At 35.5% G+C, this 24,675-nt stretch overlaps 2 protein-coding genes across 3 annotated transcripts in view; one reads left to right on the forward strand and one right to left on the reverse strand.

The window, feature by feature from the left end:
* Positions 1 to 24,675, forward strand: part of LOC150088725 (coronin-1C-like) — a 244,800-nt gene that overhangs the window by 196,973 nt on the left and 23,152 nt on the right. For both annotated transcript variants that reach the window (XM_090369628.1, XM_090369627.1), the window contains exon 9: positions 12,930 to 13,031. In XM_090369628.1, coding sequence (XP_090225754.1) covers positions 12,930 to 13,031 — 102 coding nt within the window. The remainder of the gene's footprint in view (positions 1 to 12,929; positions 13,032 to 24,675) is intronic.
* The window catches only part of LOC150088726 (GPN-loop GTPase 3), a 135,458-nt gene continuing 131,679 nt past the window's right edge, over positions 20,897 to 24,675 (reverse strand). The window contains exon 9 of the mRNA XM_090369629.1: positions 20,897 to 20,924. The gene's annotated coding sequence lies outside the window, so the exon portion shown is untranslated. The remainder of the gene's footprint in view (positions 20,925 to 24,675) is intronic.

Here is a 24,675-nt window from a genome sequence, read left to right on the forward strand (position 1 = left end):
CAGTCCAAACTAGATTTCAAACAGGCTAAGAGTAGAAAACTTGCTTCTTGTCCAAATATAAGCCGAGCATTCTGGTTCCTTGCCGAAGCTATTGGCCGGTATTTTTACCGATCTCTGTTCTTACGTCTATCAAAACCAGATGGTTGTATTGCCACTTCAGCTAAAGATAAAGCTGACCTATTAGCATCCTATTTTTCTTCCAACTTGTGTGTTGAAGATCTTGGCAAATCACCTCCCACCATTCCCAGTACACTCCATTCAGTGCCTCCTGTGGTATTCCGTCAAAAGGATTTTGATGACTCTTGATGCTAAGAAAGCTCCAGGTCCTGATGGTATTTCCTCACTTGTTCTCAAAACCTGTGCCCCTGAACTTACTCCTGTTCTGTGTTGCCTTTTTTCATTCTTCTTATTCCAAAGGTGTTTTCCCTTCTGCTTGGTATTTGCTCATATCCAGCCAGTTCCTTAAAAGGTGACAAATCCCTTCCATCCAATGATTGTCCCATTGCGATTACTTCCACTCTTTCTAAAGTTATGGAGAAATCAATTAACCGCCAACTCTTAAGCTATCTAGAAACCTTTCATCTGATCGCCAGTATGGATTCCATCAGTGTTGATCCACTGGTGATATTCTGGCTTACATTACCTATCTGTGGACAGATTCGATGGAAAAGTTTGGTGAAACCCAAGCAGTTGCTGTTGACATTGGAAAAGCTTTTTATCGTGTTTGGCATAGAGGTCTTCTAAATAAACTTCCATCTTATGGTTCGCCAACTGTTTTTTGTAATTGGGTATCCAGTTTTCTCTCTGACTGCTCACTGCTGGTGATGGTTAATGGCTCTGTCTTCTAGTAATCGTGGCGCACCATAGCCTTAGTCACTTTTGCACCAATAAAACCGAAATCCAACCATCTCTAACTTCTCCACCTAATGCTGGTGTTCTCCGAGTATCAGTTCTTTCTCCCACTCTTTAACTCTTGTATATTAATGACCTTCCATTCACCAGTAATTCTATCCATAGTTTTGCTAATTATAGCACATTGCATTCCACCTTCCAGTTTGAGAAACTTTGAGAAACTGCTGAAACAGCTTCAACTTCTTGAATATCCACTACCCGTTCCTTAAATGTTGATCTCCAGGTAATTGTCCTGCTGGGCAAAGATAACTTAGTTGATTTGAATCCTTCTAAAACTCAGTCCTGTTTTAAATCTCACAAAAAAGGATTCTTCTACTCCTATGCTTACCTTTGATGATACTCTGATTTCTAGGCAAGATCATATATCTCTTTTGGGGATTACCCTGACTTCTAATCTTTCTTGGCATAAGCACATTACAAATATTGCTTACTCTGCATCTAAAAAACTGGGTTTTCTCTTTTGTTCTCAGCATTACTTTTCTTCCAAACAGCTTTTCACTCTGTACAAATTGCAAATCCGTCCTACCATGGAATATTGTTCCCATATATGGGATGGTGCTACCAAAACCTCTCTCAGGCTTCTAGATTCCATTCAGAAGAGGGCAGTTAGGTTAATTAATGACTCATCTCTAACAGAGTCTCTCTCCGCTGTCTGTCTCATAGACATTCTGTTTCTTCTGCATGCCTTTTCTATAAATACTTCCATGGGCATTGTTCTTCTAAATTGGCTTCAGTAATTCCTGCTCTCTTCCAAAACAGTCCGAACACATGCTGCAACTGGTCAGCACCCTCTTACTCTCCAAATTCAAACTCATAGAACCAAAAAATTCAACTTCTGTCTTTTTTAATCTTCTTTACTGCCAACCCGTGCATGGTACTAAGTATTATAGGTTCTAATACCGCTTGTGCTTGGGGTTTTTATTTAAAAAAAAAAAAAAAAAAAAACATTCATTACCCACACGTCAGGCCCATTTTACAGAGTTTCTGTATTTCATCACAATGACACTAGGTGGAGATGGACATTATATCTGGAACATTAGTCTGGTAGCCACCATAGACAGGGTACACATACATACATACATATATATATATATATATATACATATATACAGTCTGTCCTCGTATAGCACGATAGTTGTGTACCTAGAAACCCTCGTGCAATGCAAAATCGTGCAATATAAACAACAGGCCCTATGGGAAAAGTGGAGTTAGGTGCCGACTACCCAAGATTGAACACACATTTGGAACCAAAATATTACCAAACACAATAAATAATCGGGTAATTTTAATCATTATAAAATACTTACGTATTTTATAACGATTAAAATACGTAATAAAAATAATAATATTTTTTATTATAATATAATAAATAATAAAAAATATTTATTTTTTTATTATTTATTATATTATAATAAAGTATTTTTAGTATTTTTTAATACTAAAAAGTATTTTTTACGAATAAAATACGTATTTTATTCGTAAAAAATTATTATTTTAAATAAAATAGTCGTAATAAAATACGTATTTTATAATACGTAAGTATAAATTATAATACGTAAGTCGTAATAAAATGCTTACGTATTTTATTACGACTACTATGTAATAAAATATTGCTAATGCTTTTGCTTCTATCGTAAGCAAACTTGTTTTTTGTTTGATTTTCTATCCAAACAGATAGAAAAGACAGCCGTTCCATCTCTTCCAATTCTTGTGTCTTAATCTAATGGATTTTAATTACACTTTGAGTTGTTCCCGCTATGAAAGTTGTTTTTATTTTCTCTGCATTCTTTGTAATTCTCGGCTTTGCCTCATTTAGGTCTGTAGCATGTGCAATATCACATGGTCTTTCATTTCGCTCAAAGCGTTTCACAATTTCATATTTTTTCTCTATCGACAGAGGCGGACTGGCCATAAGCCTTACCGGGGAAACCCCGGTGGGCTGGAGGCCGGTGTGATTTTGGCCATAAACCATAGTATGAGGCCACTATAAATTTTCCTGGGTAAGAATTTTTGACCCAGTCCGCCTCTGTTTATCGATATTGCTTCTTTTTTTTTTTCTCTCTGAATCTGCAGTGTCTTCGCCAGGATGCTTCCTTTTCACACCTTTTAAGTATTTTACTCATTTTTAAAGCACAATTACAAAACGAGGAGGCACGCTTAATACACATAAACAAAGCTGCGCGCGTATAGCAACTGAATAAACAACACGGTAAAGGCCGAGATACGCTATTAACACCTCACATTTTACTAAAGCACATTTCTGGGGGTTACTACCATAAAACAATTTCCGGTTGCGTTTCTGCTAGTGGAATCTGTTATAAACTGGTCGTAAACTCGATCTAATTGCAATTGCAAATTATCGATAGCTGGAATTGTGTGGGTTTTTACGTTATTATGGTGAAATGTGTTTCCCCTTCACTGATATAAAACACATAAATCATTTTCAGAATCTTCTTCATTCCTATCGTGTTGCATTCGGTTGGGGTGATTCCGCGTTCGACTGCCATTTCTTGTTAACACAAAGGCGAATCGTGCATAAGCGAATTCGGTTCGTGTTATATAAGATAACGTTCCCCTATTTATAAATCGTGTATGATCGAATTCGTGTAATGTAAACACGTGTTATACGAGGACCGACTGTGTATATATATATATATATATATATATATATATATACATGTCCTTTCTGTAAGAATTCTGCATTTTTATTGACAAGACTCGGCTAGTAGATTATGTCATCTAGGATTGATTTAAAGTGGATTATGCTCATGTGGGTACGAGGAAACTGCTGAGCACATAATTTTGAATTGTGGTAATCTTGGGGACATTTGAATGGAATTAGAAATATCTCTGGGCCAACTAGAGCATAGTGGTCTTTGGATCATCATCACAGACAGCAGCAAACTGTTTACCTTAACAAATTTCTTGATGTCTTTAAGAGGAGGAACAGGTTGAGGCTAGATGCTAGGACCTGCCTCCCAGTAGAAGGGATGGCAACGCGGTCTATTGTGATTGGCAAGAGGTGTTAATACTGACTAAAGCCTAATTCCTCTAGAACGGGGCTAAGTGATCATATTCCTCCTGAGTTGTGTTGCATTATGAGTTGTATTAATTTTAACTAACAAAATGTTTTATACATGGCATAGTGTAATTTAAGTTGATATTGCAAACCACATATAAGCTATGGTTTAGATAGTGGGGCAGAACAAAGGTATCTTGAATGAATGTCCTTTCTGTACACATTTTACTCCCCAAATTCAAATTCTGCATTCCTTATATCCATGTGGCACCATGTCTCTGATATCCCAACAGTATCCACTTTTTTGACCAGCACTTCAAATTCATCAAATTTATTTATTATACTCCTAGCATTGATTTACAGGCAGTTCCCGCTTTATGAGTTCCCGGGTTTTTGAGTTTTTTTTTTTTTTTTTTTTTTCCAATCAAGTATCAACAAAATCGAAAATATGAACATTAATTGCAGAAAATGAATGTTAAACATCCATAAATACCTTATTTCAAACCACGCGCGTAGCTATACAATACAGTGTACCCCGCTTTACGATATTAATCCGTTCCAGAGACATCGTATCATGAAAATACTGTAATGTGAACCCAATAACACATTTTTTTTTGGTAATTCGTTCCATGACCTCGGAAGTTGAAATTTTCGCTATACTCTCTAAAAGGTCGTTTTTACAGCGAAAATTGTATAAGTTACCAATTCAAATCATTAAAATGCACTACACTTGCATCGTTATCATATGTTATGTTATAAGAACCAATTTTGAACAACTTTGTGATATTTTTGTGAAGCACATTTCTGGAGGTCACGACCATAAAACAATAAAAACAATTTGCACTTTCTGGTTTATTGGGCTTTTCTGTTACTGTAAGCAATTATAAATGTGTAGTAAACTCGATGTTTTTGCATTTGCAAAAATACCAATAGCTGCAGTTTTTTTATTATGGTGAAATGTGTTTTCCCCTTTACTGAAATCTTCGATCGTATAAAAAACATAAATAAATTTTCAGAATCTTCTCTTCATTCCTTTTTTTAAGCTTCATAAACTTGCTACTCTGCACAAATCGTGTTAGTTGCAGTTTGTGCGTTCCATTAAAAAATGCTTATGCATGCTATTTAAATTTATAAAGAAAAGAGAGATTATCTTGGAAACAAATGCCTCTTGAAGCATTTTTGAAGAAGACTACTCCTTGTGTAACAAACCAACAAGTGCCGAGCCAATAACGAGTGATCAATGAATGTGCATTTAGTCGATGATGATGAAGAATAAACTTCCTTTAACATTTGTAAGTATCATAAGTAATTTCTTTATTATTATAATTTGCTTGATTTTACAAGCTACGTTTTTATTTCTTTGGATAAATCAGTCATTGTTTAAACAAACTAATTAGCTAACTAATTTCATTGTTGAAAATGTAACCCCTATTTTTAACATTATGTCTGTGGGAAATAAATTCCTGCTTTACAAGCGCACACTAGGAACCAGTTAACTCGTAAAGTCGGGAACTACCTGTATAATGTCTTGTTCCTGATAGCTCCACAACCATCAGACATACAGTATGTTTCAAAAGGCTGTGAATCAGAGGACAACCCCCCCCCTCAGTTCTCCCCCTGATCCACAGCACTCCCACTGCCTTGATCCTTTCACTTTGCTGCTCTGGTCTGAGGCATGATTTCGATTCATTTTCAATACAGTTAAAAATACTACTCTAACACATATATCCCAATGCAGTAATAACACTATATATATATTTCAGTATCGAGCTTATGATATATGTATCTCCTATCAAGTTTACATTATATGAATTCCACATCTCCTATCAAGTTTAAGTTATGTCTATAACGTTACATTTGTAAATTTTAAGTAGTTATAAGAGATGATAAATTTAACTCTATTGTCAACCTACATGATTCGAACTTCCTCATGAGCTATTTGCAATACTCTATCTACGCCAAATCACTGATTCTAAAAGCTCTGTGAATATTAATGTTGTACATAACTGACTGCATGATAAGGTTAAATAATTAAAACACATACGTAATGCCATAAATTATAGTTTATAATCCTGTTCTGATACTGATTACACTGCTACAAGCTAAATAGAAACTTCTAGTATCTGCTCTATCAGTATGAAAACAGTGGCAGCAGAATTTATATGCTCCTATTGATACAACACAATGCCGGCAGAAGTTGACTGTGGTTTTTTATGCAGTTACAAAGGCCAAGTAAAGAATAAATACATCGAATTAATCAGAAAATCAAAAAAAAAAAAAAAAAAAGCATTACTAAATTTAAACCAAAATTTAGAGAAAAACAATAACTTCAAATCAAATAAAATTCCACTTAGCGGCTTGTTAAATGTGTGGCTCCCGTAGCCTTAGAAGCAAAAAGAGGTGGATGTATGGAGGAGGCAACCATCAGAAGGAAGTAGAAAAGAGCAGCAGAGGTTTACTCTGTGGAGATGATGACATCCCGCCCTTTTCCCATGGGAAGAAATGAAAGGCATAGGGGCAGGGTGCCCCCCCCCCTTTTATTTACTGAAACGGGTAGATTTTTTTTTTTTTTTTTTTTAATGAAAAACCCAAACACGAAAGGTATCAAAACCTATAGTACTTAGTACCGGGCATGGGTTGAAGGAGAAGTATGGGGGGGAGGGGGGGGGATGCCGGAAACTTTGCTCTAGAGACTAAACATGGGTTTCACCACTTCAAGCCTCCAATAAGCAAAGTGGTGGTATTTCACCGGTTGATGAAAGTCATCTACCACCTACTCATGTAAGCAGGAGGCACCCACCAGGAAGTAGGAGAGGGTGGATATGGAATTCCTAGGACAACCTCTAGTGGGTGAGCTAAAGGTCATAGTGCCCTATGTGGTTCCTGCTTGGCATAACATCCTGTGCCAGACTGTCTGATGCCAAAAAGTCATCCTACATCCTTATAGGGTATCTGCAAGAAATCTCATGCCTCAAGGCATCAGCTACTCACTGCATCAGTACAGGCCTAGGCCAAGGGAAAGACATCCCGAGTCAGCAACGTATCCCATAATGTCTAAAGACAGTCAGCAAGGTCAAGTCCAGTTTGATGCCTACTGTGGTCAGCTCTTGTCTAGACTCAGGGGAAGACAGGCATGGCAACAGTGGCAATCTCACTTGTCTAGGAAAAGTGTTAACAGTGTCTAAGTTGGTATACGTCTCAATCCTTCAGTTTATAGACTTCCTGCACCATGTCAGCAGTTGACACTTGGCAAGTCCAAGAATATATTGGTGGTGTCAGGAGTTTATAGATGTCCTGCACAAGCAGAGCCTTGTATCTTGTCTTGTGCATAGTCCATGTGAATACACATGGACTATGTGCTGGACATAGTCCATAGACATTAGCTCATATGGCATTCAACGGCTATCACAGGTACCCATACTCATCTTGAGACACAAGAAACTGTACCTTGCATGGGCCTCTCAGCACCAACACTGGACCACTGACATGTTGCCTGGTCTGATGAACCTTGTTTCCAACTCTATCATGCTGATGGTTTCATCTGCATTTGGAGAAAGCAACATGAGGCAATGGTGTTATGGTTTGGGGACTGTTTTTGTGGTATGACCTGGGTCCTCTGATAACCAGTAATCAACAGTCCAGTGGGATTCTATCTTTCTATCATCACGGACCAAATATATGCTTTCGTGATAACAATGTATCCAGACAACTTCAGAATCTGTCAAAAAACACTTCACTATGCCAAAGGCACAGTAGGTTGCTAACTGGTTTCAAGCACATGACAATGAATTCCACATCCTCTTATGGCCACCCAATCCCAACCCAATTGAGTATGTTTGGGACCTACTGGAAATGGACATTGGATGCTAAAGCCATCAACCTGAAAGTGTGCTGGCATTACTGGACACACTGTACAATGCATGGGTAGAACTAACACAGTACACCCTGCGACACCTTGCGAAGTCCATGCCAAGATGTCTACTGGCTATATTGCAAGAAAAAAAGTGGTCACACAAAGTATTAGGTAAGTTTTGCTAATGCAAACCCAACTCGGTGTATATGGTGGTGGTTTTCAACCGGGGTGCCGCAACAACATTCCAGGGGTGCCACGTAATTTGGGTTTAAGTTACTTAAACTTATTATTTTTTTAATTTATATGTTTATTTCATTATAAAAAGGTGTGCAGTATCTTTTTAATTTTGTGGTAATCTATAATTGATATTTACTTAGTACCTCTATAAAAAGAATAAAATTATATACTGTATATATATAATTTGTATTATGAAATGTAATTTTTATAATTATATTATTGTAATAAATATCATATAACATATATTTTTTAATATTATATATATATACAGAGAGAGAGAATCGGATCTAACAGGCAGAAAATTGAGTGGTGCCATTATTAAAAAAAAGGTTGAAAACCACTGATATAAGGTGTGCTACTCAGAAAGTTTGGAAACTGTATCTTCATTGGACCACATTTAGTAACACATACATCATCTATTTATCTGAAAGCAGTCTGAATTAGTGAAGGTTGAATAAAAGCCCTATTATTGCATTTCATTTATTGTTTCATTGCATTTTAAAATGACTGATTTTTCTGAACAGTGAATTTTGCATCAAATTAGGAAAAAGTGAAACAAACCTACAAAATGTTAAAAACTACTTTCAATGAGTCATTTTTCAGCAGTTTACAGAGTGTGAAAGAGGGGCAGTTATCCAATAAAGATAATCTTCACTCTGGCAGCCATTTAACTCCAAAAACCAATGATACAGTTGTGTTCATGACCTGATCAGGAATGACTGACATGTTAATAATCCACAAAGCTTCTAGGGAAATTGATATTTCTTATTGGACGTTTCAATCAGTTTTAGTCGAGATTTGTTAATGTGATATGTTTCAGCCATTTTTGTGCCTTGTTTCCTCATTGATGATCACAGAAAGCAGCAGCAGCAGCTTCTTTTACATCAGGTTCTTTGTCTACATGAAACTGCCAACTAACATTTTTTTCTGATGATTTTTTCCATCATTTCTGATGAAAAATTGTGTGTATATATGGCTATGATCCAAAAGCAAAGGTCTCCTGCCCTATGAATTGAAGACTGTCTTCTCCGAGGCCCAGAAAAGCAACAGTGTCAAATGGAAGATTATGCTTATTATGCTACAAGCCTGTTCTATGTCAATTATGTGATATTCAGAGAAAATGGGCTTCAGGCAAAATGACATTTTGCCATTCATGACATTGATCCTTGCATACTTGGTGCTTTTGTTCATGAATTTCTTGCAGAGCAGTTCATCATTGTGGCCCATCATATTCAGTGGCCTTTTCTTTCTTTCTTTTTTTTAATTTTTTTGTGCTTAACTCCCCTTAAAAGGTTACAGATTTGGTAATGACTGTGAAAATTATTCAGAAAGTTACACAAGAACTGTTTTCAGCAATTAAAAAGAAGCCTATCAGGAATGCCTTAAAAGTATTGGATTTGGTGTATACAGTGTTGAGGAGGCTACTTTGAAGGAGAATTAGTCAGAATAGCCAGTAAGCTTTATCATTTCCCAAATATTAGTTCAGCTCCTTAATTTTTGATTACACCTCATGAATTCAAGTCAGAAGAAGAAGAATTAACAACTGAAATTAAATTTTTGTCCAAGTAGGGAAAAGCCTCAGTTCTGTACAAAGGTCAACTAAGTTTGCTATTAAGCGCATTAGTCTCATAGAATTGAAACATTTCAGCATGAGTTGCCTAAGCACATTAATTAAAAAAATGCTGCTCTGCTGGAGAAATATATTGCTATTTATTTAAAGTGTACGCCAATGTTCTTGCTGTGTTTCAGCTCTTTTTGGAGCCTGACCAGTGATGTAGGCATAGTTGTTTTGTAGCTTGAGGCTTTTGTTCTAAATTCGTTGAACTTTTAAAACTTTCACGGCATCAAGCATCTCACATATTGTAGATATTTCTCATCACTGGCTCATCAGGTCATTCACTTGCAGTACTCTCTTCCCAACAGAAAAGATTTCAAAAAGGCTGAAATCCAAAAAAAGATTTGGTGAATGGCATAAACTTTAAATAGTTTTACAGTTTATGCCATTCTCCAAATTCACTTGACTGCACTGATATCCATCAGAGCAGTCAAGTGAATAGTGCCATCCTATGTCAGCTCTGTTGATGTGGGATGTACTTAAAGAAATAACTACTGGCAGTGGTAAAGGGAAGTTTTTACTTTCATAAGGGTGACTACAGTGGGACCATCTGATGGCGTTTTTTTTTTTTTAAGGAGCATTAGCAACTAAGGCCATATTGCTCCGGGATATGCGGTGGTCATTCCCTGAACCTTTCCGCATCCTCTGTATTTGGTGGTGATGGGCTCGAACCCCGGTCTAATCAAGAAGCGTGTGCTACGCACTGTTGCTCCTTCCCACCTGGCTACAGAGGCGCCTGCCATCTGATGTTAGAAACAGCAAATGCTAAATGGGAAGCATTCAGGGAAGTAATTGTAGAAGCTGCTAGGCTTTTCATGCCAACTAAGAAATACCATTCCAGGCTTAGGTGGGTGGGTGTTTGGCTGGCTGATGCTATATGAGCTTGCTCTTTTGCACTATTCGCTACTACTAGTTAGTAGTAGCAAATAGTGTAAGATGTTATAGTGGAAATACATTATGTAGGTTGTCATTTAGTAGGCAGTGATGACTCATTCATTTCACAGTGGCTTAAGCATGATGGGGGTTCAACAGAACTCTGAAATGTAGTCAATCTGAATTTTAAAACACTAAAAAAAGTTAGAAACCGAATAAAATTGCTAACACAGGTTTAAACATCTTAAATTTCTAATAAATAAATATTGCAGTAAATATAGCACTTTAGCTTGATAAGATACCTTGTATTGGTCGGAGACTATGAACGCTTATGTACATATCTTAATTAATACTGTTACATATGAATATTAATTGATATCTGTTTACTGACTTTTTTTTTTTTTCTTTTCTTTTTTGGATTGTAAAATTCAAAATGGTAAAAAAAAAAAATTTTTAAAAATAAGCAATCAATAATGACGAACAAGGCATGCACAAATTGCACAAGTGAGATACGGAGTAACAAATTTACGAAACTTAAAAAAAAATAGGGATGAAGAGAATATTCTGAAAATTTATTTTAAGTTTTTTATATGATTGAAGATTTCATGAAAGGGGAAACACGTTTCACCAAATAAGCAATCAATAATGTAAAAATCCACAGAATTCCAGGTATTGGTATTATCGCAAATGCAATAAGATCGAGTTTACTACCCGTTTATAATTAGATTGCACTAATAGAAAAACCCAATAAACCAGGAACTCCAAGTTGTTTTTATTGTTTTATGGTAGTGACCTCCAGAAATGTGCTCCTCTGCTCACGCTATTATGCCTCACGAAATTTCTGTTTGAACAGAAAAATGTGAGCTCCTGAAAACATGAGTCTGCCTACAATATTACCTGTTATCTTGTGAATACAGTAAGTGACAACAGTGTCTCCAACCAATACAACTACAATAAATGGGAAATATAGCTCTCACGCATTTGACATTTTTTAATCTTCCTAAACTTGTACTGTTGTGCAGGTCACGACATTCAGCTTGGTGCCAGGTTTTGCGTTCACCTGGTGTAGTGGGAAATATAGCTCTCACGCATCTGACATTTTTTAATCTTCGTAAACTTGTACTGTTGTGCAGGTCATGACATTCAGCTTGGTTCCAGGTTTTGCGTTCACCTAGTGTTACTTGCAAACAAAATCGTGCATGAGTCAATGCGAAAATCGCATTCTGCTTGCATTGGTCACGTTGTGAAAATATGCATATAGCAGAACTGACTGTATTGAATGCCAGTTTCGGCTTTTACATAAACTTGACAAATAAGCAAAGTAAAGTGAATAATTTTTGACTTCTCTATCAACAGATAAATACAGAACTATATTTTTTAATACATTCTGAATAATAAATACAGGATCATCAAGAAAAGACAACAGCTTTGAGTACTCAATTTTTGATGTATTGGACTGGTATCGGTGAGTTTGGTGTCAAATAATGCATCAAATGTGGAATTTTTTTTTACCAGTTAGTGATGTCCCTAGTGAGAAAATTCTGTAAGAAAAATATGAGCTGCATATGTTTTTGTGTAGAATGGTTTATCAAACTATTGGTTTTGTTATAGTGCAGTGCAAGTTTAAAGTCTGATTGCAGGAAATTTTAATGATGGGGGTCACCCGTAATGTTGTGCAAGTTTCTTATGCAATACGAGATTAGATAGCCTTGGCTGCTGTACTTGTAAAATCTGAATACCTCTGATTTCTCTGTTGGTGCCTGAAGAACAATGACTGCAGGAATAATCCACATACCAGTAAAGAATTGAAAGGTGAAATGAGAGCTGCTGTAGAGGACACAATGAAAGAACGGTGCCTACAGTTATTCTAAACATCAGTCGGTGTCTGCAAGTTTACTTCAATGCATATTGAAGTAAACTTGCACATATTGAACATCTTTTTTGCTTGAATAATAAACATTCATATCTTGGGTGTTTAATGACACCAAACTAACCAGTGGTGGTGCAATACATCAAAAATGGAGGCATTCAAAACTTTTGCATCTTTTCTCTTAAAATTTATGCACATAAATTTTAAAAGAAAAGATGCAACAGTTTTGAATGACTGTTTTTTCTTTCATGAAACATAGCAGGATTATAACACAAAAAACAGGAACCTTCTAATTGGAAATTTTGAACACTCACTCCCTTGCATTAATTAGTTAATATTACTCATACTAATGTTGTGTGTGCATAATACTGATTAGTATAGTACTATGCTGTAATACTATAATGATATTATGATAATTTACAACATTGTTTATTTACTAAAGGATGAAAGCAGAAAGTTCTAATTTGCATTCATATTTAATTTATAAATAAAGGCAATTAATGCATTCTGCTATTTCATTTTATATTTTTTTTCCTGCTTCTCTTTCCAGTCAGAGTTATTTCAGGATGATCTGTATCCAGATACTTTAGCTGATACTCCAGCTATTTCAGCAGAAGAATGGGCAGATGGAAAAGATGCTGAACCCTTGTTGGTGAGTTTAACAAGGCTGAGTAGTAAGGTGTCAGTTTGAATTTTTATTCTATTAAACATAAATCATTAGAAATTATCATTATTACCCTCTGCATATTTATTTATTATACCTACAAGAGGCAGTCAATAAAGTATTTACCCTCACTTAGAAATATGAGTTAGGGATTTGAAATTTTTCTGGAAATTTCATCCTTCCCAACCTTCTAGAATTGCACCATTTTTCCCATCTGTGGATAAGTTCTTTCATGCCTCTTGAATTGAAGTATGCACTTTGAGCAGAAAACCTGACTTCCACTTCATTAATTACCTCTTCATCAGTCTGAAATTTGTGGCTCATTAAAGGTTTCTTCATTTTAGGGAAGTGGATGAAGTCTGAAGGTGTGAGGTCAGGAGATAAGGTGGGTGTTACAGATTTTCAAAGCCACACCTAATTGCAAAATACACTGTGAGACAGGAAGAGGAACATTGGTGGCTAGGAGGTGGACACCTTTGAATAGCTTCTCTTATCTTTCCCAGAAGGTTTCTGTAGTACTCAATGATGCTGTTGCTTTTTTGGGTATTAACCTTTAAGGATTATACCTTTAGAATCTCAGAAGACTGGCTGCTTGACCTTGAGGTAGACAATTGAACCTTGGCTTCTTTGGGAGATTGGTGAAAATGAATGTTTCCATTGTTTGCCCATCTGTTTTGTTTCTGGGTCATAGTGACATACCCAGCATTCATCGATTATCAGAATTTGTTCCCAAAAAAAAAAAAAAAAAAAAAACCCATTCTCTCTCTCTCTCTCTCTGTACAAAACTCCAGCAATTGTGCAGAACACTCTTACCTGTGGAGCCACCTTATAATGTGCAAGAACTCAAATTGCAAACAGAACCATGACTAATGTTCACTTCATTTGCTATAAAATTTATAGCCACATGTCATGTTTATGGTTAAATGTGCAATTATACTGTTAGAGCAGTGGCAACCTTTGACAAGTCTATTTAAAGAAGTGGTGAGAAAAACCATGAGCATTTAAGAGTTACCAAATCAAAAAAAAAAAAAAAAAAAAAAGAAAACCAAACAATTGCTACTGAGTGCCACAGACTTATATTCAAATCCACTTCATGATCCAAAATAAGTTTTAAAAGAAGATAAATTAATGAACTTCCCAAGAAAAAGAACTTTTGAATCACAAACATCTGGTAAAAACAAACCAAGCAAACTGATAATTATCAGCTTGCTTGTTATCCTTACTTGTGCAAAAAGTCTCATGTTCTTCTCTTCTGGATTGAATAAAACAGTTCACTCGTTTCTTCTAAATGTTATGCCCATGTTTGATATTCAGTCCAAATATTCACATCCATATGCTGAGGTCATTACCCCTACATATTATGTGCAGATTTATTATTATTAACGGTTTTTTAAATATTGCATTCTCATTTTGGAAATTGATTATCATAGTAGATTAGACCAGTGGTGTGCAAACTGTGGGGTGCGATTCCCAGAGGGGTTGCAGAAATTTTTAAATAAATTTATTTTTTTGTGTACATAAAAGCTAAAAACTTGTTGTTAAAATTACTTTTTCAGTACTGTAGATGTAGAAATCTTGCTACTCGAACTAAGTCTGAGATATGAATGAACCCAACTGCCTGCCACGTAGGGAATACGTCTTAATTTGCTCACTGCATATGGACACACAAAGCCACTGACTAGTGCGACTTCTCAGTACTACTCAAATGCTGAGAGGTACTACTCAATTAATCCCTTACTGTAAAACTTTAGCTCTTAATTCGTGCTTCCATCAGCAGAAATTCTCAAATTGCCTCCTAAAGATCAGAGGTGTGAATGTGCGGTAGCAGTAAATATACATAGCAAGTGTGTGTATATATAGTACGCAAGCTTCTGTTTCATAATTCGGTGCATTCTTGCTGCAATAAAAATTATTTGTTATGCATGGAGAAAAGTATGATTTTTTAAATCGTACCATTCATCTGTCCAGAGACACAGTCTCACGACGTATTGCAGACAACATAAAATTCAATTTATTAAATCGATTGAGAGAGAAAGTCCAATTTTTGCCATATACAGTTAAAGATGAATCCACAGGTATTTCAAACCTTTCCCAACTTATTGTATATGTCGGATACTGCTACGAGGGGGATATTTTAGAGAATTTTCTATTTTGCAAAGCTTTGGAAGATTGTTGTTATTTGGTTTTTAGGAGCATTAGCAACTAAGGCCATATTGCTCCAAGGATATGCGGTGGTCATTCCTCTGACCTTTCTGCATCCTCCATATTTGGTGGTCACGGGCTCGAACCCCGGTCTAATCAAGAAGCGTGTGCTATGCACTGCCGCTCCTGCCCACCTGGCTATGGAAGCGCCACTTTGGAAGAACGATAGGCAAGAAGATTTTTGATGTTATAAATATTTTCTTTCAAACAAGTAATCTAACATGTATCAACTGTGTTGCGATTTGTACTGATGGCTGCATTAAATAAAAGTTTAAAAGGCAAAATAAAGGCAACTGCTTTTATAATATGAGTTTCTAAATCATTGCATTATACATAGGGAAGCATTAGTAGCGAAGGAAATGCAAACTGATTTGCACAAAATTTTGAAAGATGCAGTAAGTGTGATCAACTTTATTGAAAGTAGAAGCTTAAACAGCAGACTTTTTCACTGTACTTTGTAATAAACTTAATGATTTAAATTTAAGTGTTCAAGGACAGGGAACAAGTATATTAATATTCAGAAGCTTTCAAAAATAAACTTAACCTTTGGAAAACTGCATTTGAGCATAATAAAATTGAAATGTTCCCGTGTTTTCTGATTTTATTAATAGCAATAATATTGGCATTTTACAAATTAGAGATATCATTGCCTCCAACATAACAATGTTAATTAAGAATTTTTCCAAACGATTTAATGTATCTCCAGATAAAAAGTTGTATTGATCTGTGATCTCTTTGCTTTTGATTGCATTTGCTCTTCATGTCCCGAAATTACCATTCAGCAAAAGAAAGATCTTATCGACTTGTCATCTGACAAAGCATTATATGCTCGTTTCAAGGCAACAACTTGTGAAAAATTTTGGCTTTCCCTTTGAGATGAGTATCCAGAATTATTGAAAATGGCGATACAAAGAGTTGTAGACCCGAGGACAAGCCTTTTGGGTCTACATATTTATGTCATAAAATTAACAGCTATAAAAACAAAACAGCATTTCTGACTTGATCCAGAAGATGACATGAGATTAGCAATTTCAAATATTGCATCCAAATATTATCGGTTAGTCAGGCTCATCCTTCTCATTGTTTTGTAATCTTACTGAAAAATAAGAATTTGATTTGTTGTTTTTGCTGTATTCAGTTAAAATATTAAACAATTATTTTAATGTGTAAATTAAAAAGGAAACAAATTTTTTTATTCCTTTCTGAGTACTCAAATAAAATTTTCTTCTACATAATTTATACAATGTCATTTTCTTCTCTAAAAATCTTGTCATCCCCCAAGGGAGGATGACAAAAGAAGTTGCGAGCAAAAGAAGTTTGCGTGCCACTGGATTAGACCAGGATGATTATTTTGTTTAGTGAGGTACTTTATTGCTGCATGTGACTACATGGCACTCAAGTTTCCATTGAACAGTGGAAAAAGAAGCAAAAGCAAACTTCTTTTGCATCGAGCAAAAGAAGTTTGCGTGCCACTGGATTAGACCAGGATGATTATTTTGTTTAGTGAGGTACTTTATTGCTGCATATGACTACATGGCACTCAAGTTTCCATTGAACAGTGATTTAAAATTTTTTAAAGATAAAAATAAAACAAGCAATGGATGTTTTGCAATATCAGTTCTGCCAGTTTCAGTGTGGGGAACCTACTAGATCCTATTAAGGAAAAATAAAGTTGATTTAATGTACAGTAGTCTTTCGCTGTGAAACTGACAAGTATACAAGAAGTTTGAAATATAACAGCTTATCCACAGTCATGCTTGACATTTTAACAGTTCATGGCAATGCCGAGTGAGAATATTCATCCAGGTGAGGAAAACGACAACTGACTTCAGATCTTTAGAAATGCTCTTGAAGCCAAGTCTAGACAGCAAAGGCATCATTATGAACAAAACTTTGACTCAACATTTCTGAAGATGGAGATTGAAAGTGAATATCATACTGAAAAAATATTAAAATTTATGTGTATGATTCTAATAGATATTTATATTCATAAGTTTTACTGTTTTTGGTGTGTCAGCCAGACAGATATACAGCATGCCCTCTATTTAACGGACTCATTGGGGAAAAGGGTGTCCGCTATTGCTGAAAGTCCATTAAATCGAATGTATTTAACATATTAATAACGAACTTAAAATGTTATTATAATGTATAAGTATGAATAAAATATTATTATGCTCTTGTTTATACTCTGGCATGACCACCATGTCAGTGGAGTTTACAATAAATCAGTCAATACAAATGTTAATCGTATTTAGCAGTGACAGGCTTCAACCACAGTCCACTCAAAGAACGTGTGCTACTGCACTCACACTCCTGACCACTCGGCTACGTCGGGCCTTATAATGTACATTGAGTAATTTATACTAAAACATCTTTAAAAATATAAAAAAATAAATTTACGACAGGAACCAAACTTTATTTTAATTAAACACATCAAAAACTATACAGTGTAACTAATGGAGTGTTTTCACAACTTTTTTTTTTTATTATTATTTTTCTTAAAAGCTCACACAAAGTTGTGTTCAATGTGAACATTACTTTTTTCATTTAAATCCATTTTAGAGAGGGGGGGGCTTTAAAATTCTTTAACTCCATTGAATAAAAAACATACAAAAAAAATGTTAAAAAAGATGCATAATATTCAATATTAATATTAACTTAATTGAAAGAATCACAATTTTCAAAGTCAGAAACAACTGTCGTATGGAGGGAGAGGTGTTAATTAGAGGGTTCTGGTGAAACAGGTCCAGTTGATGAAGTGGTCTTGAAGAAATCAAGCTTCAGTTGCCTTACACCATGGTGTTGCTTCCTTATTACTGTAAATCGAAATTCTCTAAAATGTTCATAATAAGGAAGCACACCAGGGTCTGACGATGATTCAATGTATGATATCATCCATATGTTGTCGTCTTATAACAGACAATTTAGGATGAGGTGCAACTGATTCTTTGTCTTTGTCATCATCATCGTCCTCTTGTTCTCCATGGAGAATATTTTCTGCATTCTTTCCCTCAGAAAAAATTTGATAGCCTGGATCACTTTCATCATATTCGAGCCACTGTTCCACATCATTCTCAGTTGCATTTTTGTTGCCAGCCCTCAGAAGAGTGTTCCAAAAATTAGATGCCTCAAAGTCCATTTCAGGTTCTATGTCGTACAACAACTACTTCCAAGCATTGGCCAAGGTAGGTCGATAAAAACATACAAAAAAATTTAAAAAAAAAATACATAATATTCAATATTAATATTAACATAATTGAAAGAATCACAATTTTCATATCTTTCCATGCAGTTACTAAATCGAAAAACAGATCTGATGTTTATGCATGTAAATTTTGCAGTGTCCTGGTGCCTCTTTTATCTTCTTCTGCATTTTCTGTTTCTTACAAAACAACCATCACCGGGTTTCATATCTTATACAACCTCTTACATGCAACGATTACACCCTGATCCATTGGCTGTATCAATGAAGTAGTGTTAGGAGGCAGAAAAACACATTTAATTCTGCCATCCCTGCTAATTAACCTGTCAGCATTAGAGTGAGCAGGTGCATTATGTAGCAGTAAAACAGCCTTTATTTCATTAGAAGGAATTTTCAGCACATCTGTCTGAAGTGTCGTACATCAGACGTGCCGTCTTATGTATAATGCTATCAGATATAAATAGGTTCTAAATTTTTTAAAAAGTTTTTTTTTTTTTTTTTTGTCATCGTCCGGTAAATCCGAGGGTTATGAGGTGCCTCCATAGCACACGCTTCTCGATTAGACCGGGTTTCGAGCCCATGACCAATAAATACGGAGGATGCGGAAAGGTCAGGGAATGACCACCACATATCCCTGGAGCAATATGGCCTTATTTGCTAATGCTCCTAAAAACCAAATAACCGTATATTGTTTTTGATTTTTTACATTTTATTTTCTCATTTTTTTTAAAAAATTATTTTCTTTATATTAATACAGAACTAATATCTGGTTGGAAAAAAAAAAAAAAAAAAAAAGTTTTGTTCTTACATCTGCTTGTTTGAATCATATACAATTGACTCCTTACTTACTCTCCCTGTGCTTTGGAAATGTAGTTGAAATATTATTATTTTTTTTTTTTAGGTAAACAAATTATTGTTTATAAAAACATTATTTATTTTTATTATCAGTATAATATAAAAATAAATAAATAGAATTATAAAGTGTTCATTTTAAACTGTTTCTAGGTTCTGTTTCCAAAAATATTGAGTGTTAAATGCAGTGCAGCAGCACACCTACTCATGCAACATTTTTTGGAATGCATTAGCATTAGTAGTGCTATATGATGCAAGAAAGCAAGCTCATACAGCATCAGACATAAAAAAAAAAAAAAACACCTTTCATTTTACCTATCCAAGGAAAAACTAGACAATAGTTTGTCTAGTTCTTTCTTGAATTTATTTAAGCTATCAACTTCAACAGCAGGTGGGCGGCAAGCACCAAGAATTTTTAGTGATCAGGCAATTTCTATAGTGGTAGAATACGCTACATATTTCTAGATTTTGAAGCAAGTTTTTTACTGTGTGTGTGTATATAAAGTATAATAGTAATAGTTACTGATATAATTAGAATAGATATTCATGAAGGATTTAAAGTAAAATAAGGAGTCTAAGCAGAGGGTCAAAGATGCTACTTACTGTTGTACCATGCCGGAGTGTGGACCATATGGCGTAGACCATTGCACGGTAGTGGGGAAAAGAACAGGCGTACTGGCACTTGTCCAAGTAAATATATAGTGTGTTATAGCTATGTTAATGCAGTAAGTTATGCGAGATTAAGATTGCTAATTAGCAATCTTAAGTATAAGTTGAATCCCTTGTAATCTTCCAGTTTCACTCTTTTCCGCATCAGTAGTTTGAGCTAATTTTAGGCACTGAGCTTGTGTGCGTGCTCCTTAATTCTCAAAATTTTACTCATAGCAATAAGTAACGCATGTGGAGTTTTACTTTTACATTTATAATAAATTGTTCAAATCATAACCCTTAGAATGAAGAGGCAACAGTTTGGATAAAATTTTGAACATTTCTACTAAACGTTCAACAACAGAAATTTTATTAAAAATGGAACAAACAAGAGAGAGAGCTACGATACTGTTGATATTGAACTATGACTTGGAAATTCATATAACACTGTGCAACAATCAATACAGCCTGAAAGATTTTCTCTTTCTGAGCAGAAGTTAGTACAAAATGCAATAAACAATTTGCATTTCTGGAACAAAAAGCAATTGGATTATTTCAAAAATAAGTACAAATGACTTATTATTGCCAATGATGTGAACATGAGATGCCAGTGGTGCTGAAAGGCTTTATCTTTAAGCACTTTCGGTGCTAAACACTTACATATTTTCATCAGGTGGCAGTCATGTTCTGTCAAAGCTCACGGTTCTAATAAAAAGAATATGCAATCATCAATGAGAAAAAAACTGAAAGAACATCATGAGTCAGCTTAACACAAAAAGCATTACATATAATCAAAACATCAGAAAAAAAATATTATTTCAAACAGTATTGACATGGCTAATGAAAAATATTTAAACAGCACTATAAACATCTTTAATACCATATAATAGCTTCGCAAAAAAAGAATAATGTGGTCAATTTGGGAGTATCTTTGCATTCTAGATTTATGGTCTCACTTGTTGCCAAACACATCTCCACTGAAATAAGAAAGAAAGTTTTTGGAAAACTGATAAGTCAACATGGTAAAATTTCAGTTATTATTGACAAAGCTTCAACTATTTCACATAAGAGCATCTTAATAGTTTATTTAAAATCAGAAATTCCAAACTTTGAAGATAGTTTGAAGAAAGGAACAACATCAGAAATAATTTACCAAACTTTGACATCAGTTCTGGAGAAGTATGGTTTCAATGAAAATTCTTTATGTGAAAATCTTATTGGATTTTGTGCAGATGGAACCAGTGTGGTGTTAGGAAAAAATTCAGGAGTTTCTGCCAAAATTTTGGAAAAAATTTCCAAATGTTTGTATCTGGCACTGTCTCGCCCACCATATTCAGTTGTCTGTTGAAGATGCAATAAGAGATGTAAAACAAGTCAGCATTTTCTTGATAAACTGTTTATTTTTATACTTCAAATAAGCATCAAAGAGAGTTAAATTATATTTCTAAAGAGTTTGGAACTAAAGTACTGAAAATAGGGAGAATATTTGGACTTCAATGGGCAGCCTGCAGTGCTAGAACTGCCAAAGCTGTTTGGAAGTCCTATGAAACTTTGTATGTTCACTTTAATAAAAATCATGAAGTGGGAATGGTGAAACATTCCCACTTCATGATATACAAATTGGAAAATGTATAAATCTATTGCAAAATTAAATGCAGCAGTACAATATGTAACAAATAAACTAAGATCCAAGATGCAGAGCAGACTGTTCCAAAAACATTGACACACTTTTCAACTCATCCAAAATCATGATAGAATAAAGAATGTTTACGGGCTAAAAGAGAGAGAAATAAAACTTGGAATACTTTTCAAAGATATACAACTACCAAGAACCTAATATTGTTCAAAAAGGCATGAGCAAGAGCCAGTAGGAAAGCATCCTGGATAAAATTTGCATCTACGTTAACAAGTATAAGATTCTTAGGGCTTCTCTTGGATAAGAAACTAACATTCCTTGAACACATTAAACAACTCAGATTTTTGTGCCTCAAGAAATTAAACATAGTCAAAATCCTTTCCACAACAACTTGGGGGTTAGATTAATATACACTTCTTAAACTTTATTGAGCAATAATTTGTTCCAAGCTAGATCATGGAGCAGCTGTTTATGACTCAGTGAAACTAAGTGCACTGAGATGGTTAGACCCCATACACCACAGTGCACTTGGAGCTTTCCGAACTTCACCTATACAGAGCCCCATGAACCTTCACTACAGTTTAGATGACAGAACATGTTATTACACTATGCTACCAATATAAAACCTATCACCGACCATCCAAATAGAGACTTTCAGTTTTCATCTAACTGGGAAAACATATACCAAGCCCAACCACAAATGAATCCACCTGACAACATCCATCTAAAAGATTTCCACTTGAGCTGAGAGCTTAATTATGACAACATAGCTACTGTGATTGCACATATTATTCCACCATAGTTCAACCAGCATACAACATGTATATAAAAAAAGGCACCTGGGGTGGATGGAATCTATTCAGTTATATTGAAGGAGGCAGCAAGAGAAGTAAGCAAACCCTTAGCCATAATTATGAGAGCATCCTTAGATAGGCAGGAGGGAGGTCCGTCCCCATGGACTGGAGATGTACAAATGTATCCCCAATTCACAAAGGGGGTTCGAAAGGTGACACAAATAATTATAGACCTGTTAGTTTAACTTCTGTTCTGGGGGAAAATAATGGAGACACTAGTTAAAGAAGTGTTGCAGGATCATCTAGACAAGACTGCAGTAATAGTTCAGACACAGCATGGGTTTGTTAAGGGGGAGGTCTTGTCTGAATAATTTGATTGGATACTATGATGCGGTTACAAAGGAACTGGATGCAAAAAATATTTTTGTTATCATATACTTAGTAAGACTGCTGTACAAATTGGAGCGGTATGGCATTAAGGGCAAGTTGCTACAATGGATAAAGGGATGGTTGAGTGGGAGATGACTGAGAGTGGTAATAAATGGACACTGCTCTTCGTGGACTTAGTGTTCTCCCCAGGACCTATCGAATGGGTGCACCACCTGGCTAAAATTTTTGCAGTTCCCACGGTACCATATGGTTACTGCTCACTGAGCTTGATCAATATTAATTCGAACATACTATGTGATCAAGGTCAATGTGACAGGAGCATATAATGTGAAATTATGCAATTAATTTTTGCTCTGGATCGCTTAAGTTACCTTTATAAATAACAGAAAAATATTATAATATTGCGAAGTATTACACTTCCCCACCTGGCTACTTCATAATGCCACCCGGCTGGCAAAATTTTCTGGGGAGAATACTGACTAATGTTATTAGTAGAGTCCCCCAGGGTTTGGTGCTGGGCCCATTGTTGTTTTATGTATTTATCGATGAAGGTATATCAGGTGTAATATTCAAGTTTGCAGATGATACAAAGGTTGGCAGGGTTGTTAATGACAGTATGCTACTGCAATAGGATCTAGAAAAGTTAGGCAGATTGGCTGAGAAGTGGCAACTGAAGTTTAATATTGGCAAATGCAAAGTACTGCATATGGGTAGCAGTAACCCAAGAGAAACATACCAACTGTGTAGTACAACACTCAGGGAAGTGTAGAATGAAAAAGACCTGGGACGAGTAATTGTGCAGTCAGATATGAAGTTCTTTGAGCAGTGCAGGTCATGGAGTATTGTCGATGATATATAGGAATTTTTCTTGCAGAGACAAAGAGATGATTATCCCCTTGGCCTTCAGACCTGTATGCAGGTTTGGAGGCTCATTTTAGTAAGGTTGTAGATTTGCTAGAACGAGTACAAAGAAGGGCAACAAGATTGGTGAGAGGAACAAAGGGGTGCCCTTACTTAGAAAGGTTAAATTCTGAAAGTTGCAGCATCTGGAGACAGGCACCTGCGAGGTGATCTAATTGAGGTGTATAAGGCCTTGAATGGTGTGAGCAGGCTCAATGCTGATGGGATTTTTCTGCTTGCTACAACAGGTACAATATTCAGTATCATAGCTATTGCAAAGAAATCACAATATCAGATTCTGCTGGATCCCAGGCCACACAGAAAAAAACTGGAAATGAAAGAGCAGACAAAGCAGCAAGAGAACCCACCACCTCTGATTATGCCTTTCACTCGATATCATATATAGATTACTGATATAAGTCCTTAATCCACCAAAGCAGTATAGAGCAATGGCAATGACCATGGCATACTAGTTTCCGATCCAGCAGACATGGAAGAAGTGACCCTTGCTCAATTGCGAATTGAGCAAGTGCGTTACATGTGAGTTACATACACATGTAACTCACTTGTACCTACTCAGAGGTGAAGCCCCTCATTGTCAAAACTGTCGAGATCCACTATGTATGTATCACATCATGGTGAACTGTCCAAAATTTAATAGGGAATTTCAAAGACCTTTACAAGCTGTAATGAATCCACAGATAACTGCCCAAATATTACTGATGTTTCTTATTTTCTTAAGTTTATTCAATATGTCGAAACCATATAAAAGCTAATACCATACCATTTAAAATCTACTTATAATACAGAACCTTGGTATTCTAAAATACACTTAGACAAGAAAGAAATGTCAAAATAAGAATTTCTCCTAATCTAAGCTAGGTACATTATAGCACTACTCAGAGAACTTCATATCTGACTGCACAATTACCCCCTCCCCCACCATAGTTCTTTATCATTTTCTACTACCCTGAGTATGGTACCAAAATGGTTGATATGTTACTCTGG

Source organism: Mastigoproctus giganteus, chromosome 3 (genome assembly GCF_048544385.1).
Source record: "Mastigoproctus giganteus isolate SK-2022 chromosome 3, ASM4854438v1, whole genome shotgun sequence".
NCBI classification, from domain to species: Eukaryota; Metazoa; Arthropoda; class Arachnida; order Uropygi; family Thelyphonidae; genus Mastigoproctus; species Mastigoproctus giganteus.